This window comes from Oncorhynchus nerka, linkage group LG25, assembly GCF_034236695.1.
Source record: "Oncorhynchus nerka isolate Pitt River linkage group LG25, Oner_Uvic_2.0, whole genome shotgun sequence".
Classification (NCBI taxonomy): domain Eukaryota; kingdom Metazoa; phylum Chordata; class Actinopteri; order Salmoniformes; family Salmonidae; genus Oncorhynchus; species Oncorhynchus nerka.
This window is the reverse complement of record NC_088420.1, coordinates 53,561,958-53,579,835: the sequence shown is the minus strand read 5'-3', so window position 1 is coordinate 53,579,835 and position 17,878 is coordinate 53,561,958. Positions and strand designations below refer to the sequence as shown.

At 41.1% G+C, this 17,878-nt stretch overlaps 1 protein-coding gene across 1 annotated transcript in view; it reads right to left on the bottom strand.

Annotated features, from left to right (window-relative positions):
• LOC115109673 (sodium-dependent neutral amino acid transporter B(0)AT2-like) overlaps positions 1-13,469 on the bottom strand; it is a 44,918-nt gene extending 31,449 nt beyond the window's left edge. The window contains exons 1-2 of the mRNA XM_029634879.2: positions 13,302-13,469; positions 11,160-11,706 (exon numbers count right to left, since the gene is read on the bottom strand). Coding sequence (XP_029490739.2) covers positions 11,160-11,487 — 328 coding nt within the window. The 5' untranslated portion in view covers positions 11,488-11,706; positions 13,302-13,469. The remainder of the gene's footprint in view (positions 1-11,159; positions 11,707-13,301) is intronic.
• Between the last annotated feature and the right edge of the window lie 4,409 nt (positions 13,470-17,878).

Sequence of the window (17,878 nt, the reverse complement as noted above, 5' to 3'; positions counted from 1 at the left end):
GACTACCAACCGGTACTATACCTTGCACCTTAGAGACCGCTTTTCCCTATGTACAGTATATGGAGTCATTGAACACTGGTCACTTTAATAATGTTTACATGCTGTTTTACCGACTGTATATGTATATACTGTATTCTACTAATGGCTCATCCTATATACGTAACTACTGCTGTACACACCTTTTCCATTCATATACAGTGACTTCAGAAAGTATTTACAGCCCTAGACTTTTTCCACATTTTGTTGTGTTACAGCCTGAACTTAAAATGGATTAAATTTACATGTTTTGCTCACTGGCCTACAAACAATAGTCCATCATGTCAAAGTGAACAGATGCTTTTCAAAAATGTTACCTAATTATTTCAAATCAAATTGTATTTGTCACATGCGCCGAATACAACAGGTGTGGACCTTAACCAACAATGCAGTTCAATAAATAGAGTTAATAAAATATTTGCTAAATAAGTAAAAGAAAAGATTACATAACAATAATGAGGCTAAATACAGGGGTACCGGTACTGAGTTAATGTGCTGGGGTAAGCTATTTTGCCACAACTTTGGAAGTATGCTTGGGGTTATTGTCCATTTGGAAGACCCATTTGCAACTAAGCATTAACTTCCTGACTGAGGTCTTGAGATGTTGCTTCAATATATCCACATAATTTCCCTGCCTCATGATGCCATCTATTTTGTGACGTGCACCAGTCTCTCCTGCAGCAAAGCACCCCCACAACATGATGCTGCCACCCCGTGCTTCACGGTTGGGATGGTGTTCTTCTGCTTGCAAGCCTCCCCATTTTTCCTCCTAACAAACAGTTATATTTATGTTTCATCAGACCAGAGGACATTTCACCAAAACTTATGATCTTTGTCCCCATGTGCAGTTCCTGAGCGGTATGACGGCTACGCGGTCCCATGGTGTTTATACTTGCATACTATTGTTTGTGCACAGGACGTGGTACCTTCAGGCATTTGGAAATTGCTCCCAAGGATGAACCAGAATTGTGGAGGTCCCTCCCGCCCTCGCCTCCCACCCTCCCCCGGCTAAGACAGGGCTTATCTTATGGGTTAATGGCTGTCATAGGAAAAAAGCTGTGGATGGATCAATATTGCAGTTACTCCACATAATGTAGGTATTAGAGTTTGATGAGTCTGACACGGTGGCTGGTTTAACTTGTGAACAATATATTTTCTGTAGCACACCTGATGGTCACTATGGTTTTTGTTATTCCATCCATAAGCTCCCTACATTGAGTCTGAGAACTGCCAGCACACAGCTGACATTAAGGAATGTTGCCCACATTCCTTGAAAATCAAATTTTGCCATTCCATTGTGTGGGTTGTCTTAGTTGATGTATCTTGTGTCATTGGGGCTAATCATGATGATTAGAGGGTGGGGGAGGTGGGTTATTATTTCACTTTCCATCTCCTTTTGTCTTTCCACTATCATCAATCTGTAATGATGGACATTTTAAGAAATTCAACATCTACTCTGTCTGCACAGCTTCCCTGGCAACCACAGCTGCATGAATGCGGTGATATAGCTTTCCCAAGGCAAAGAAGGGAGGATATACTGTGAAGACTGAGTCACTGGATTACTGGTGCTCTTCCATGCCGTCCCTAGGAGGGGTGCGCCACTTGAGTGGGTTGAGTCGCTGACGTGGTCTTCTTGCCTGGGTTGACCCCCCCCCTTTGGGTTGTGCCGTGGCAGAGATTTTTGTGGACTATACTCGGCCTTGTCTCAGGATGGTAAGTTGGTGGTTGAAGATATTCCTCTAATGGTGTGGGGGATGTGCTTTGGCAAAGTGGGTGGGGTTATATCCTGCCTGTTTGGCCCTGTCGGGGGGTATCATCGGATGGGGCCACAGTGTCTCCTGACCCTTCCTGTCTCAGCCTCCAGTATTTATTCTGCAGTAGTTTGTGTCGTGGGGCTAGGGTCAGTCTGTTATATGTGGAGTATTTCTCCTGTCTTATCTGGTGTCCTGTGTGAATTTAAGTATGCTCTCTCTAATTCTCTTTTTCTTTCTTTCTCTTTTTCTTTCTTTTTCTTTTTCTTTTTTCTTTCTTTCTTTCTTTCTTTCTTTCTTTCTTTTTTCTTTCTTTCTTTCTCTTTTTCTTTCTTTCTTTCTTTCTTTCTTTCTTTCTTTCTTTCTTTCTTTCTTTCTTTCTTTCAGCATGATGACTCATTGCTGTCCACAGTCCACCTGGCCGTCCTGCTACTCCAGTTTCAACTGTTCTGCCTGCGGCTATGGAACCCTGACCTGTTCACCGGATGTGCTACCTGTCCTAGACCTGCAGTTTTCAACTCTCTAGAGACAGCAGGAGTGGTAGAGATACTCTCGATGATCGGCTATGAAAAGCCAACTGACATTTACTCCTGAGGTGCTGACTTGTTGCACCCTTGACAACTACTGTGATTATTATTATTTGACCATGCTGGTCATTTATGAACATTTGAACATCTTGGCCATGTTCTGTTATAATCTCCACCCGGCACAGCCAGAAGAGGACTGGCCACCCCTCATAGCCTGGTTCCTCTCTAGGTTTTGTCCTTTCTAGGGAGTTTTTCGTAGCCACCGTTCTTCTACACCTGCATTGCTTGCTGTTTGGAGTTTTAGGCTGGGTTTCTGTACAGCACTTTTGATATATCAGCTGATGTAAGAAGGGTTATACAAATACATTTCATTTGAAGACAGACTCAACATGCTGTAAGTCATAGTTATTCGTTTCAAATCAATTGAGCATTTCAGGCACACACTCCAAATACAAACACAGAAAAGCTTCACCAAAAAGTGCCAAACCAAATATTTCATAATTGAAATGGTTATTCACAAATAACAGAAAACCCTCTCCCCTTCCCTCTGAAGCTAGGACAGCAGAGTCCCTGCCCATCTTCTGAAAACGTCTGAAACCCTACCTCTTCAAAAGAGTATCTTAAATAATCCCACAGCACCCGCCTGCACCCCCTCCCCCCCAAAAAATAATGTTTTACTTAATATGACTGTGATATGTTTGTCCCACCTAGCTATCTAAAGATGAATGGACTAATTGTAAGTCCCTCTGGATAAGAACGTCTGCTAAATGAATAAAATGTACAAATGTTAATCAATCTCTGTCGTTGGTTGCATTTCCTAAAGCCTAAGTAATTCACTTTTACGTGACATCACATTTTGTTAATTTGCATTGTTATTTTCAAGCATTCAGATGGGACATGAGTGATACAAATTGTATGAATCAATGGGTCCTGCACACTGTTGGTCGGCTGTGTGGCTATACTATTAGGCTTATGGTTTGAATCTTTTGTCAAATGACGTCTCACCATTATTTCTCGCATTTATTTCATGTTGATCAATATTTCCGCTATGCTTGCCTATTGTAGCTCATCAAATAAATATCTGAGCAATACATATTGTAATTTATAATGCTAATAGAGGCACCAATAAATTGTCCAGCTCACTTATTGTATGCTCTTTTCAAGTACACTCCCTTATATCTGAGCTTCTAAAGTGACACAGGGTTTACTAATTATTGTGAAGAAGTGTATTCAGTGAACTGTATTCTATAATTAGTTAGAAAACAATAGTTATGCAATTGTGTATTGCTGCTGTTTGTCTGATATCAAAAGTCCACGATCAGCTCTGTTGGCCATGTTAGCATTTTGCTGAGGCAATGGGGTGAGGTACACTATTTCTGTTCGGAATGACATGTGGCCCATTATTTACATGGTCCTCAATGACGTGCATGTTTACCTTGTTTACATGTGCATGTTTACCTGGCAACAACCACATGAGTGTTTCAAAGAGCTGTCAGTCAAGGCAAACTCATTAATAAAAGATCCCCGCCCACTCATTCTGTTCTTTCAGGCTCCCTGATAGTTAGAGATGAGAGAGGGTACAATTTCTTCAATTCTGAGCATTTTATTTGTGTAAAAATATTATGGGTGATGTTTTGGCTATTTTTACTTGGGAAATAGGATGACTGTGCAGGAGTTTTTCAGGATAAAAAAAAATGAAATGGAGATGAGCACAGGCAAAATCCTAGAGGAAAACCTGGTTCAGTCTGCTTTCCACCTGACATGTGAAGCTGAATTAACCTTTCAGCAGGAAAATAACCTAAAACACAAGGCCAAATCTACACTGGAGTTTGTGAACGGCCGAGTTTTGACCCTAATCTACTTAAGCAAGACTTGAATGGTTGTTTAGCAATGATCAACAACAAATTTGACAGAGCTTGAAGATTTTGTAGAAGAATAATGCAAATATTGTACAATCCAGCCTGAATTTTTTAAATTCAGGCTGTAACACAAAATGTGTAATAATTCAATGGGTATTAATACTTTCTGAAGGCATTGTATCTTGATTAGATAAGTATTCAACCCCCCGAGTCAATACATGTTAGAATCACCTTTGGCAGCATTTATAGCTGTGAGTCTTTCACACCTGGATTGTGCAACATTTGTCTGGGTAAGAATCATCTAATAATGGTAAAATATGAACACAATATTTATCTGGACACTTTCAAATTGTTATATTGCTACTATGCAAATATGCACTTTCTGTATCCTGTGCATGTGATAAACATTGATTTTAATTGATATAGTGTGTATTTATCAGAGACGGTAATGTGAAGAACAACATGACCTGTACCAAAGTTAGATTAGGATACAGGCCAAGGACTAGATAAAGTGTATTTTTGCTACTACTTTCACCACTTTTAGCCTTGAAATCTTTGGATGCTTACTACACTACCTTACTCACTCTGTTTAGCACATGGCCTCACATGTGAATTCTTAAAGAGATGATTGGGGTGAAGGCTTAAGATGCTGAATGGTTGTAGACCACAGGAGATTGGTGGTACCTTAATTGGGGAGGATGAGCTTGAGCTAATTCAATGTAAAAAAAACACAATTTAAAATGTTGCTACATAGGACCGAATCGAGACAATCGGTCACGAATTAGTTTACATCCCTGTTAGAAAGCAATTCTCCTTTGTCAAGATAATCCATCCACCTGACAGGTGTGGCATATCAGGAAGCTGATTGAACAGCATAATCATTACACAGGTGCACCTTGTGCTGGTGACAGTAGAAGGCCACTCTAAAATGTGCAGTTTTGTTACACAACACAATGCCACAAATGTCTCAAGTTTTGAGAGATTGTGCAATTGGCATGCTGACTGCAGGAATGTCCACCAGAGCTGTTACCAGATAATTGAATGTTAATTTCTCTAACATAATGCCATTTTAGAGAATTTGGCAGTATGTCCAACCGACCTCACAACTGCAGACCAGGTGTAACCACGCCGGCCCTCCACATCTGGTTTCTTCACCCGCGGGATCATCTGAGACCAGCCACCGAAAATGTTAAACTGTGGGTTTGCATAACCAAAGAATATCGGCAAAAACTTTCATAAAAGTTCTCTGCATGCTCACAGATGAATCCCGGTTTCAATTGTACCGGGCAGATGGCAGTCAGCATTTATGGCATCGTGTGGGTGAGCAGTTTGCTGATGTCAAACTTGTCTATATAGTCCAGATCAGGATGATCCATACTTTTTCAAAAATATTTATACCAATCTATTGAACTTACAGGTAACAAACGATCCAATCATTATGGTGGGAGACTATAACACAGTGCTAAGTACATCAATGGTCCGTAAAGGAAATCCCTACAACCCTGACATTGTGAGATATACATGCAGACTTAATCAAGCTAGTCATCTTGATTACTTTCTTGTCTTTTTCTCACTTTGCATCAAATGTTAAAAAGTATTGATAGGAGACAGAATGCGATCGGCCATCATCGAATTGGCCTTCACATAACATAACAGAATTTCCACGTGCAACATAAGTTCAGCAAATCCCTTTATTGATTGGGATACGTTTAAAATGTACCTTCAGATGTTATTTAATTCAGTTTGTCTAAAGAGACAAGACTAACAAGGGAAATACAGGAACTAATAGTGCAGGTAGATATCAATAAATATGGTACTACAGAGATATAAATCAAGTTAGAGGAAAAACAAAAAAGAAGTGGAGGATCTTCTTCAAGAATGATCTAATGCAATCTATTACAAAAAATAAATCAAACTGGATGGAATATGGAGAAAAATGTACCAAATTATTCCTGAATCTTCAACACAGGAACGCTTTCAAAAATGACTTGCAGAAACTCGTTACTAAAGACGGAGTCATCCATGAGTCTCCGAATGACATTTTAAAGGAGGAAGCTAAATATTTTAGAAACATGTTTTCTTTTTCTTTTTCTCCGCACCCTCTGAATGATGTAAGGAATTATTTCCAAATAATATATTTTGGGGGGGGGAATTAACAAAATATCAGTGCGAAGGCCAGGAATAACTTTTTGAGGCTACTAAATCCTTTCAGTCTGGAAAAAGAAACCAGGGCTTGATAGCTTACCGGTAATCTCCATTATTAGCTTGTTTTAACTACTTCTATAGAAATGGTAGTCTTTCAGGTACTCAGCAGGAAGGTCTGATTTCACTATTATTAAAACAAGACCATGATGGCAAATATAAAGATCCAGTCCAGCTAGAAAACTGGATGCCTCTTACACAAAACAATACTAGCGAAATGCATAGCATTCAGAATTAAAAAGGTTTTCCAGGTACTGTTTTATCCTGATCAGACAGGTTTTTTACATGGACAATACATTGGAGATAATATACGACAACTACTAGAAATAATAGAACAACATGAAACTTCTAAAGAAGCCAGGCCTGGTATTTATAGCATATTTTGAAAAGGCCTTTGATGAAGTAAGACTGGATTTTATATACAGTATAAATGCCTGAATTTAAAAAGAAATATCTTATTCAATGGGTAAAAGTAATGTATAGCAACCCCAGGTGTAAAATAGTAAATAGCAGCTACTTCTCAGAGAGATTTGAACTGTAAAGAGGCATTAAAAAAGGGGGGTCTGCTGTCAAATAACAACATTAGAGGATTACAAATGCAAGGCTTAAATACAAAGATGTCCATGTATGCCGATGACTCAAGCTTTAAGTCTGCAAGCTAGATCCCTGCAATGTCTCATTGAAGATCTAGATAACTTTTCTGTACTCTCTAATTATGACAAGTGTAACATATTACGTACTGGATCTTTAAAAAATACAACTTTGACATTACCCTGCAGTTTACCTTTAAAATGGGCTGACGATGAAGTAGACCTACTCAGTATTCATATCGCGAAATATATCAAAGAGCTCCCCACAATGAATTTCATGAGAAAACTAGTAATAACAGACAAGATCCTGCAACCATGGAGAGGTAAATACCTGTCTATTTATGGGGAAAAAATTACACTGATTAACTCCTTAGTCATATCTCAGTTAACTCACTTATGGCGCTGCCTACTCCTGATGATTCGTTAATTTAAAAAAAATATGAGCAAAAATATTTTGCTTTATCTGGGATAAGGTGTGCCTATCTATATAATGAATATGAACTGGTTGGGCTGAGACTATTAAATATAAAAGCACTAAACCTTTCTATAAAAGCTTCACTTATACAAACGTTTTACTTGAACCCAAAATGGTTCTCAAGTAGATTATGAAGAAAAGCTCATCCCTTGTTTAAAAATGGCCGTATTGCCTTTGTGCAGATTGCACAGATTTAAAACAAGCATTGCAGAGCTGGTTACAATTTCAATTTTATCCCACAGAAAAGATATATAACAAATATTACAAAAAATATTATGGTTAAACTCAAATGTGCAAGTTGATAAAAGACCTGTATTTATGTTTGAAAGGGGCCTTTTGATTTTTAAATGATATTGTAAATTGGAATTGTAGATTTATGTCTTTCATGGAGCTATCGGAATTGTATGGAATGGTCTGCTCAATCCAAGACTACAACCAATTGATCACAGCATTACAGCAAAACTGGAGTAGGCAGGTGGCAGTGGTAGAGAACTGGTATGTCTGTCCAATATAAAGGATACAAGTTTCATTTGAGGACCGGGATGTTGACAACTGTGCCATACAGATTACAAAATAGCTAGGAAGAGATTTTTGATGTACCGATTCCATGGAATAGGGTGTATGAGTTGATATATAAAACAATGCAAGAATCAAGGAGGGTTCGTGTCCCGAAATGACTTGGTGGGAGGGCTGCTCTTCCTCCCGGGGAAGGACTGCCCGTTCCATGATCTCGCCATCACGGTTGACAACTCCATTGTGTCCTCCTCCCAGAGCGCTAAGAACCTTGGCGTGATCCTGGACAACACCCTGTCGTTCTCAACTAACATCAACGCGGTGGCCCGTTCTTGTAGGTTCATGCTCTACAACATCCGCAGAGTACGACCCTGCCTCACACAGGAAGCAGCGCAGGTCCTAATCCAGGCACTTGTCATCTCCCGTCTGGATTACTGCAACTCGCTGTTGGCTGGGCTCCCTGCCTGTGCCATTAAACCCCTACAACTCATCCAGAACGCCGCAGCCCATCTGGTGTTCAACCTTCCCAAGTTCTCTCACGTCACCCCGCTCCTCCGCTCTCTCCACTGGCTTCCAGTTGAAGCTCGCATCCGCTACAAGACCATGGTGCTTGCCTACGGAGCTGTGAGGGGAACGGCACCTCAGTACCTCCAGGCTCTGATCAGGCCCTACACCCAAACAAGGGCACTGCGTTCATCCACCTCTGGCCTGCTCGCCTCCCTACCACTGAGGAAGTACAGTTCCCGCGCAGCCCAGTCAAAACTGTTCGCTGCTCTGGCCCCCCAATGGTGGAACAAACTCCCTCACGACGCCAGGACAGCGGAGTCAATCACCACCTTCCGGAGACACCTGAAACCCCACCTCTTTCAGGAATACCTAGGATAGGATAAAGTAATCCTTCTCACCCCCTCCCCCCTTAGAAGATTTAGATGCACTATTGTAAAGTGGCTGTTCCACTGGATGTCTTAAGGTGAACGCATCAATTTGTAAGTCGCTCTGGATAAGAGCGTCTGCTAAATGACTTAAATGTAATGTAAATGTAAATGTTGAGTGGTTTCACTGCAGGTAGATTGTACGTTTAAATATTCAATCAAAATAAAATATGTATATACAGATGAAGTCGGAAGTTTACATACACCTTAGCCAAATACATTTAAACTCAGTTTTAAATCATTCCTGACATTAAATCCTAGTAAAAATGTCCTGTCTTAGGTCAGTTAGGATCACCACTTAATTTTAAGAATGTCAGAATAATAGTAGAGAGAATGATTTATTTCAGCTTTTATTTCTTTCATCACATTCCCAGTGGTTCAGAACTTTACATACACTCAATTAGTATTTGGTAGCATTGCCTATAAATTGTTTAACTTGGGTCAAACGTTTCGGGTAGCCTTCCACAAGCTTCCCACAATATGTTGGGTGAATTTTGGCCCATTCCTCCTGACAAAGTTGGTGTAACTGAGTCAGGTTTGTAGGCCTCCTTGCTCGCACATGCTTTTTCAGTTCTGCCGACAAATTTTCTATAGGTTTGAGGTCAGAGCTTTGTGATGGCCACTCCAATACCTTGACTTTGTTGTCCTTAAGCCATTTTGCCACGACTTTAGAAGTATGCTTGGGGTCATTGTCCACTTGGAAGACGCATTTGCGACCAAGCTTTAACTTCCTGACTGATGTGTTGAGATGTTGCTTCAATATATCCACATAATTTTCCTGCCTCATGACGCCATCTATTTTGTGAAGTGCACCAGGCCCTCCTGCAGCAAAGCACCCCACAACATGATGCTTCCACCCCCGTGCCTCACGGTTGGGATGGTGTTTGTCAGCTTGCAAGCCTCCCTCTTTTTCCTCCAAACATAACGATTGCCATTATGGCCAAACAGTTCTATTTTTGCTTCATCAGACCAGAGGACATTTCTCCAAAAAGTACGATCTTTGTCCCCATGTGCAGTTGCAAACCATAGTCTGGCTTTTTTATGGCGGTTTTGGAGCAGTGTCTTCTTCCTTGCTGAGCGGCCTTTTAGGTTATGTCGATATAGGACTCGTTTTAATGTGGATATAGATACTTTTGTACCTGTTTCCTCCAGCATTTTCACAATGTCCTGTTGTTCTGGGATTGATTTGCACTTTTCGCACCAAAGTACGTTCATCTCTAGGAGTCAGAATGAGTCTCCTTTCTGAGCGGTATGACGGCTGCGTGGTCCCATGGTGTTTATACTTGCGTACTATTGTTTGTACAGATGAACGTCGTACCCTCAGGTGTTTGGAAATTGCTCCCAAGGATGAACCAGACTTGTGGAGGTCTACAATTCTTTTTCTAAGGTCTTGGCTGATTTCTTTTGATTTTCCCATGATGACAAGCAAAGAGGCACTGAGTTTGAAAGTAGGCCTTGAAATACATCCACATGTATATATAAATATATATATATATATACAGTCGGAAGTTTACATACACTTAGGATGGAGTCATTAACTTCTTGGTGACAGGGGGCAGTATTTTCATGTCTGGATGAAATGCCCAAATTCAACTGGCTGCTAATTAACCGAACAAAAGGACCATTTGTGATGTTCATGGGACATATTGGAGTGCCAACAAAAGAAGCTCGTCAAAGGTAAGGCATGAATTATATATCTATTTCTGCGTTTTGTGTCGCGCCTGCAGGGTTGAAATATGGTTTCTCTCTTTGTTTACGGAGGTGCTAGCCTCAGATAATAGCATCGTTTGCTTTCGCTGAAAAGCATTTGACAGCAAGCAATCTGACATGTTGGCTGGATTCACAACACGTGTAGCTTTAATTTGCTATCTTGCATGTGTGATTTCATGAAAGTTTGATTTTTATAGTAATTTATTTGAATTTGGCGCTCTGCTCTGCTTTTTCACTGGCTTTTGGCCAGGTGGGACGCTAGCGCCCCACATATCCCAGAGAGGTTAAAATAACTTATTTGGGGGGTTACTGTTATTGTTACCTATTTCGGTGTGGTTCATTGTGCCATTTGGTGATTGTTACTAGGTAAGCTGTTAGCTATTAAAAGAGGAGAGACAGAGACACTCAGACAGTCATGTGACCACTGTGATGTTGATCAGCAGGAGGTTTACCCTTAAGAGCAACACACACAAACACAAAATGTGGCAGGCTAACCTCTCCAAATCCTAACGCCATGGGCAGGCGACTTCTACACTCAAACCAATAAGAACAACAGCCACTCACCTCCTCCGTTCTTCTGACACAGGTAGGGGAACCTCCAGACATTGCCCAGGCCTACAGAGTAGCCCACCTGGGCCAGGATGTACTGCAGCTTGCTGTTCCAGGCTGGCCTCGCTGCATCATCTTCTGTGTCCGAGCCTTCGTCCTCCACGTCCATGTCTCCGTTGAGGCTAAGCTCCTTCCCTTCCCCATCACCTCTGCCGCCTCTCACGATCAGCGAGCTCTTCTTAAAGGAATCATCACAAGTGTCCTCGTTGGATAGCAGGTCTTTGACGGACTCCCTGACATCATCGTCAAGCTCTCTCTTGACGGCCTTGCTGTTTTTGGGCATTTGATAAAGCAGACCAGGGCGAGGGGTGGAATGTCTTTGGGCTAGTTGCGGGAGGGGTGTGGGAGCAGTGCAGTTCTGGTAGTTATTCTGAGATCCGGGTAGTGTCTGTACAAGGCAAGGGCTAAGAGATGGTCTGTCAGGGGTTGGATAAAGTATCTGTCTTGGAGGTTTGTGATGGAGGGTTGAGGAGTTGTTTATTTCTTCATCGTCACAAAATGCCTGAGGGGAAAACAGCATGAGGGTGTATGATTCATGGCGATGCAATAACTGTTAGATGTTAACACAGGACCCATGTTTTATGAAAATCAGACTACAATATTGAACCTTTCCTCATCAGCATATGGCAAAAGGAAATCAAACAAAATACTAGGGTACAACATCCACAACTCCAGTAAAGGCAGAATGAGAGTGTGTATTGGTGATATCACCACTCCCTGATGGTGACACAGAACTCATGTTTTAAAGAAATCAGATACAGTCTGTGTATGACATCACAACAATGCACATAGAAATATTTACTGTATTTACTCAAAGAAGGGAGCGGAGGAGAGAGGAAGTAAGGGGGGGTGGGGTCTGGGTCTGTCAAAAACAAAAAGTTTCCATTCTTTTTATCAATTAAACCAAAACTATTAATATTAATGTAATTTCCTTCCTATCCACAGTCTGTGACCACACTTGATTTGAATAGAATCACCCTCATACTTCATCAGCCAGACATGGTAGTCTGGATGGTGTCCAACCTGGTGTGTGCACATGTTAGAAAACTTGCCTTGGGCAATTGTTGAGGACAAATAATTATAACATAAATGATTTGTGTTCCTGTTTTTAATTTACTGAATATCTTAGAATAATCAATTCCGCACAAGGAAATCATATGACAAATGTGACCAAAATCGACGAATGTGCCATTGTCTATTTATTGTTTACATTTATTGAAACATGGATTGGACTTTTGCTATGACAGGTCTGATATCGAGACGATCATGTATCCTCGCCTCTAAATAATTCATCCCCAACGCCAAGCACGAGGCAATTTGCATACCAACCCAAACACGCATTGTCCTCGCAACTCAACATGAGCGCAGAGAAAACCAACAGACGTAAAATGTAACAAAAAATGACCCCGAATATAGCCCCTATTAAGGTATTAGTATAATAGTTGTGATGTGATCATGCTTCGGCCGATAGTTCTTAAAATCCCCATTGTGCATAAATGAAACCCCAAAATGATTTCCTTTGACCACTTCCAGATTAGCATTGTTCATTCATTAAGTATGGGCTTCATTTCATCAGCAAATAAACGTACATTTTAGGGTGTAGGTGGAGTAGTAGACTAGGCTGTAGCCTATATACAGAAAGATTGAAACCTATTCATATTGTCTTGTTAATAACATTTGACTACTGTATGAAATGTACATGTGCATTTCTATTTATGATGAAATAAGAAATCGTTCCATGTTCCTAATTAATACCTCGCCGTATGGCATATTCCACTATAACGGGCTACATAAAGCCATTAAAAAGGCAAGACATGCATGTGTATGTGGATACAAAAAAAATGCATGATTAAATACATAGCCTACATGTCAAAAAAGTAATGGATGAGAGGAATACCTGGCGCCATGTTGTTTATTCAAGAGACAATTTGTTGAAGGAATGAACATAAATTAATTCCTCCCTCCCCGCCCAGCCGCATCTCCTCTGTAGTGCCATCCATGTGCGGTATTTCATCATACGCTCACTGCCCACATCCTGCGCAATGCAACAACATTCTATTCAGCTCAAAACATATATTTATTATAAATGATGTTTACCTTTAGTATAGATTCGTCTTCTGTCAAATTCAGATGTTGGTCTTTTTCGGAAAGAAGCGTCTCAAGGAATGAAATTGTGACAGAAGCACATGCACGGGGGAGACATCATCACTCGTGTTGCGTCTCTGGTCCTATACTGCCGGTGTAGTGTTGTGCGAAACAAACTCAAGATCTTTTAGTAATAGGCTACAGGCAGAGCGGTGATAGGAGTGCTCGGCTTCTCTCTTTGTCAATATTTGATCCAAAAGCCCATTATTTTTTGCTCAATTTATCCCTATATATTTAGGTCGATTTAACATGGTATACTTATATTCAAACCCCTCGTGAATGCGCACGATAAGCTAAATACTCGTTTTTAAAATGTCTAATCTCCCCTATTTGCACTTGGTATGATCCACTACTAACCTCTTACAATACACTGAACAAAAAAATACACAACATGAAGTGTTGATCGCATGTTTCATGAGCTGAAATAAAATATGTATAAAAAGCTTATTTCACTCAAATTTTGTGCAGAATTTGTTTACATCCCTGTTAGTGGACATTTCTCATTTGCCAAGATAATCCATCCAACTGACAGTTGTGGCATATCAAGAAGTTGATTAAACTCATGATCATTACACAGGTAAACCTTGTGCTGGGGACAATAAAAGTCCACTCTAAAATGTGTAGTTTTGTCACACAACGCAATGCCACAGATGTCTCAAACTTTACATGTACTATGCATTGGGGCAGGTAGCGTTTTCCTTGCATCTGCCAAACCCAGATTTGTACGTCGGACTACCAGTTGGTGAAGCGTGATTCATCACTCCAGAGAACACGTTTCTACTTCTCTCGAGTCCAATGGCGCAAGTGTTATACCACTCCAGCTGACACTTGGCATTGCGCATGGTGATCTTAGGCTTGTGTGCAGCTGCTCGGCCATAGAAACCCATTTCATGAAGTTCCAGACAAACAGTTCTTGTGCTGTCATTGCTTCCAGAGGCAGTTTGGAACTTGGTAGTGAGTGTTGCAACCGAGGACAAACGATTGTTACGAGCTTACACGCTTCGGCACTCGGCAGTCCCGTTCTGTGAGCTTTTGTGGCCTACCAATTCGTAGCTGAGCCAGTGTTGCTCCTAGATGTTTCCACATCACAATAACAGCATATACAGTTGACCGGGGCAGCTCTAGAAGGGCAGAAATTTGACAAGCTGACTTGTTGGAAAATTGGCATCCTATGAGGGTAACATGTTGAAAGTCACTGAGCTCTTCAGTAAGACCATTCTACTGTTAATGTTTGTCTATGGAGATTGCATAGCTGTGTGCCCGATTTTATACACCTGTCAGCAACGGGTGTGACTGAAATAGCCGAATCCACTCATTTGAAGGGGTATATACAGTGTATTCGGAAAGTATTCAGACCCCTTCACTTTTTCCACATTTTGTTATGTTACAGCCTTATTCTAAAATTATTTTTTCCCCTCATCAATCGACATACAATACCCCATTATGACAAAGCGAAAAAAGGTTTTTAGAAAATTTAGCAAATGTATAAAAATAAAAGACTTTCAGCTCTGGTGCATGCTGTTTTCATTGATCATCCTTGAGATGTTTCTCCAACTTCGTTTGAGTCCACCTGTGATTCATTCAATTGATTGGACATAATTTGTCATGGGGCATTGTGTGTAGATTGATGCGGGAAAGAAACAATTTAATACATTTTAGAATAAAGCTGTCATGTAACAAAATGTGGAAAAAGTCAAGGTGTCTGAATACTTTCCGAATGCACTTTAACATAGTAGTAGTTTATAGCCTACAACAGGTCTATATGATCAGCCACAAACATTTTATTATTTTGGAAGGCTATTTGACTTGGGCAAGCTGTTTCAATGATGCATATTGCGTGTAGGCCTAGGCATATGTCAAAAAAATATATTTATGTTTGTCGTAGAGATATATCCTACGGTAGCATCATCGCCTGACACTAAATGTATATTTTCACTGAATTAAAGGTTGTACTTTTTGTTCCATTTCACTTTATGTTCTAAATCCACAGAGAGACATAGGGAAATTACAGTGGGTCCAGAACAGAGCAGCATGCCTGGCCCTTAAATGTACATGCATGTCAATCTCTCCTGGCTCAAAGTAGAGGAGAGATTGACTGCATCGCTACTGTTCAAATGACTAGCTCACAGTTCAGACACCAATGCATACCCCACAAGACATGCCACCAGGGGTCTCTTCAGACATTCATGCATACCCCACAAGACATGCAACCAGGGGTCTCTTCAGACATTCATACATACCCCACAAGACATGCCACCAGGGGACTCTTCAGACATTCATACATACCTCACAAGACATTCCAGAACAGACTCTGGGAAATTAACAGACCTAAGAGCCATGGCGACATGAAACTCTATTCCACATCAAGTAACTCGTGCAAGCAGTAAAATCAGATTTGAAAAACAGATAAAACCACACCTTATGGAACAACGCGGATATGAAGAGACACATGCACAAACACGCACAGGCACATGATCGCACATGCACTCTACACAAACATACATTGTAATATTTGTGTATGGTGGTATCATACATTTTGTGTTGCAGATATGTCGTGATGTAGTGATGTTATATGATGTACTGTTTTGTTTTGTAGCTTTTTGTAGATTAATGTGTTTGTTCCCCATGAAGAGTATCAGCTAAAGGGGATCCCTAAAATACAAATACAAACCCTCATGGATATTACAGCTAGTCTAACTTATTAATCAATAATTAGTGACTGATTGTGCTTAAATCCCCCCCCTAAAAAAAATAAAGAAGTGGAAATCCCTATTCACATTAAATATAAGCCTATAGAGGGGTTGGGTTAAATGCGGAAGACACATTTCCACATTAAATGCGGAAGACACATGAATGTAATCAGTTGTGCAACTGACTGGGCATCTCCTTTCCCTTTTCCCTTTGAAAGTCTTAAATGGAGAAGCCTCTGTTTATGTACCACTCTCAGCCTTTGATCTATTTGGCATACGGGCAATTAAGGGCACAAAGTACCAAATGTACAATTAGGTAACCTAAACAAAGCTGAGGCCCAGTGACCTCTCCCGACCATTGAAAGAGACCTAGAGCTATCCCACACATCAGTGTGTTGAGCCTGGTAGCATGCCCCAAGGCTGTCCTACACTGCCTCCCTCCCAGCCCCCTTCCCATCCTCCCTGTCCCCATGTGACCTCAGCACCTGCTCTGATGACCATGCACTGTCAGGTGCCTCAAGGACATACAATAGCTCTTTCTCACAGTAGGTGTCATGTGCGCTCTGAAACAGGCAGGGTGCTGTGTGTACGTGTGTGTCTGTCTGTGTGTCTGTTTGTGTCTGTGGGAGGAGAAAAAGAGAGATCGAGAGAGAGAGAGAGAGAGATCAAGATCGAGGCAGAGTGTTTTGTGTACTGTATGCTTTTAACTGGATTATAGTGAACAAGAATGAGTTAGATTGTGCTTGTGTGTGTGTGTTTATTTCTCAAACATCCTTTTCAGTTCAACATTCTCTATTGTTATACTCCTACCTTCATGTCTCAGTTTGTGGTACAAGGTTTAACTCATGCTCACAGTGCATTGTGTCCCTATCCCCTTCTGCCACAGTTTGACTTGCCTGTCTGAATAAATGACAAAGCAGTGTACGCACAAGCACCCCCCCCCCCACCCCCCCATACACACACACACACACACACACACACACACACACACACACACACACACACACACACACACACACACACACACACACACACACACACTCTCCCGCCCCTCTGCTAGAGCCCAGCGACTGCAGCCTAAGCAGACAGTCTTATTGATTGTTCCTAATAGAGTTTGTGTGATATGTCGGGCAGCCTTCTGTTCACAGCATCCACTAGCTTTAGCAAGTGAAGGTCCTGCAGGCTCACAAGCTGTTTGATAAACGTACGTGGATACTGTGTTCTATCTCTACAAGAGACCAAGATAGGGATATATTTGACTCCATTCACTTTAGTTATTGTCATGGTTAGGGTCAATCAAATGAGAACATTCTCAATTCAAAAAAGCGAATTGAAACATGTATGAATCATATTTGCATTCTTCTCCGCAATTGACCACTAACCCGAAGCTCTGGAACTGCTCGACTCCGTGTCGGTGTTCAAGCTCATAAGAGGAGCGAATCTTTAGGCAAGAGAGTCAGGGTAGCGTCAGCTGTCTGTTCGTCTGTTTGAGAGGAACCCTACATGTCGTTCTGAGGATCATATTTTCCATAACAGTGAGCTTTCGATAACCACACATCGACACAAACAGACACAGGCTATGTCAGATATGTCAAAGGCGCACCATTCTTGGAAGTTGGAATTGTTTGGGTTTGTGTGTGTGTGTGAGTGTGTATGTGTGTGTGTGTACATGTGTGTGTGTGTGTTTCAGGCAGATTGTTGTGGTACTGACTGAAAAAAATAACCCTTTGTTCTTGGAATAGGATGGGGACTTCACTCATTAGACAACCCCAGAACCACTATGATGTCAGCTAGTAGTCAACTGAAAACAGTGGTAATGCCCCAAGGGATCTTTGAGAA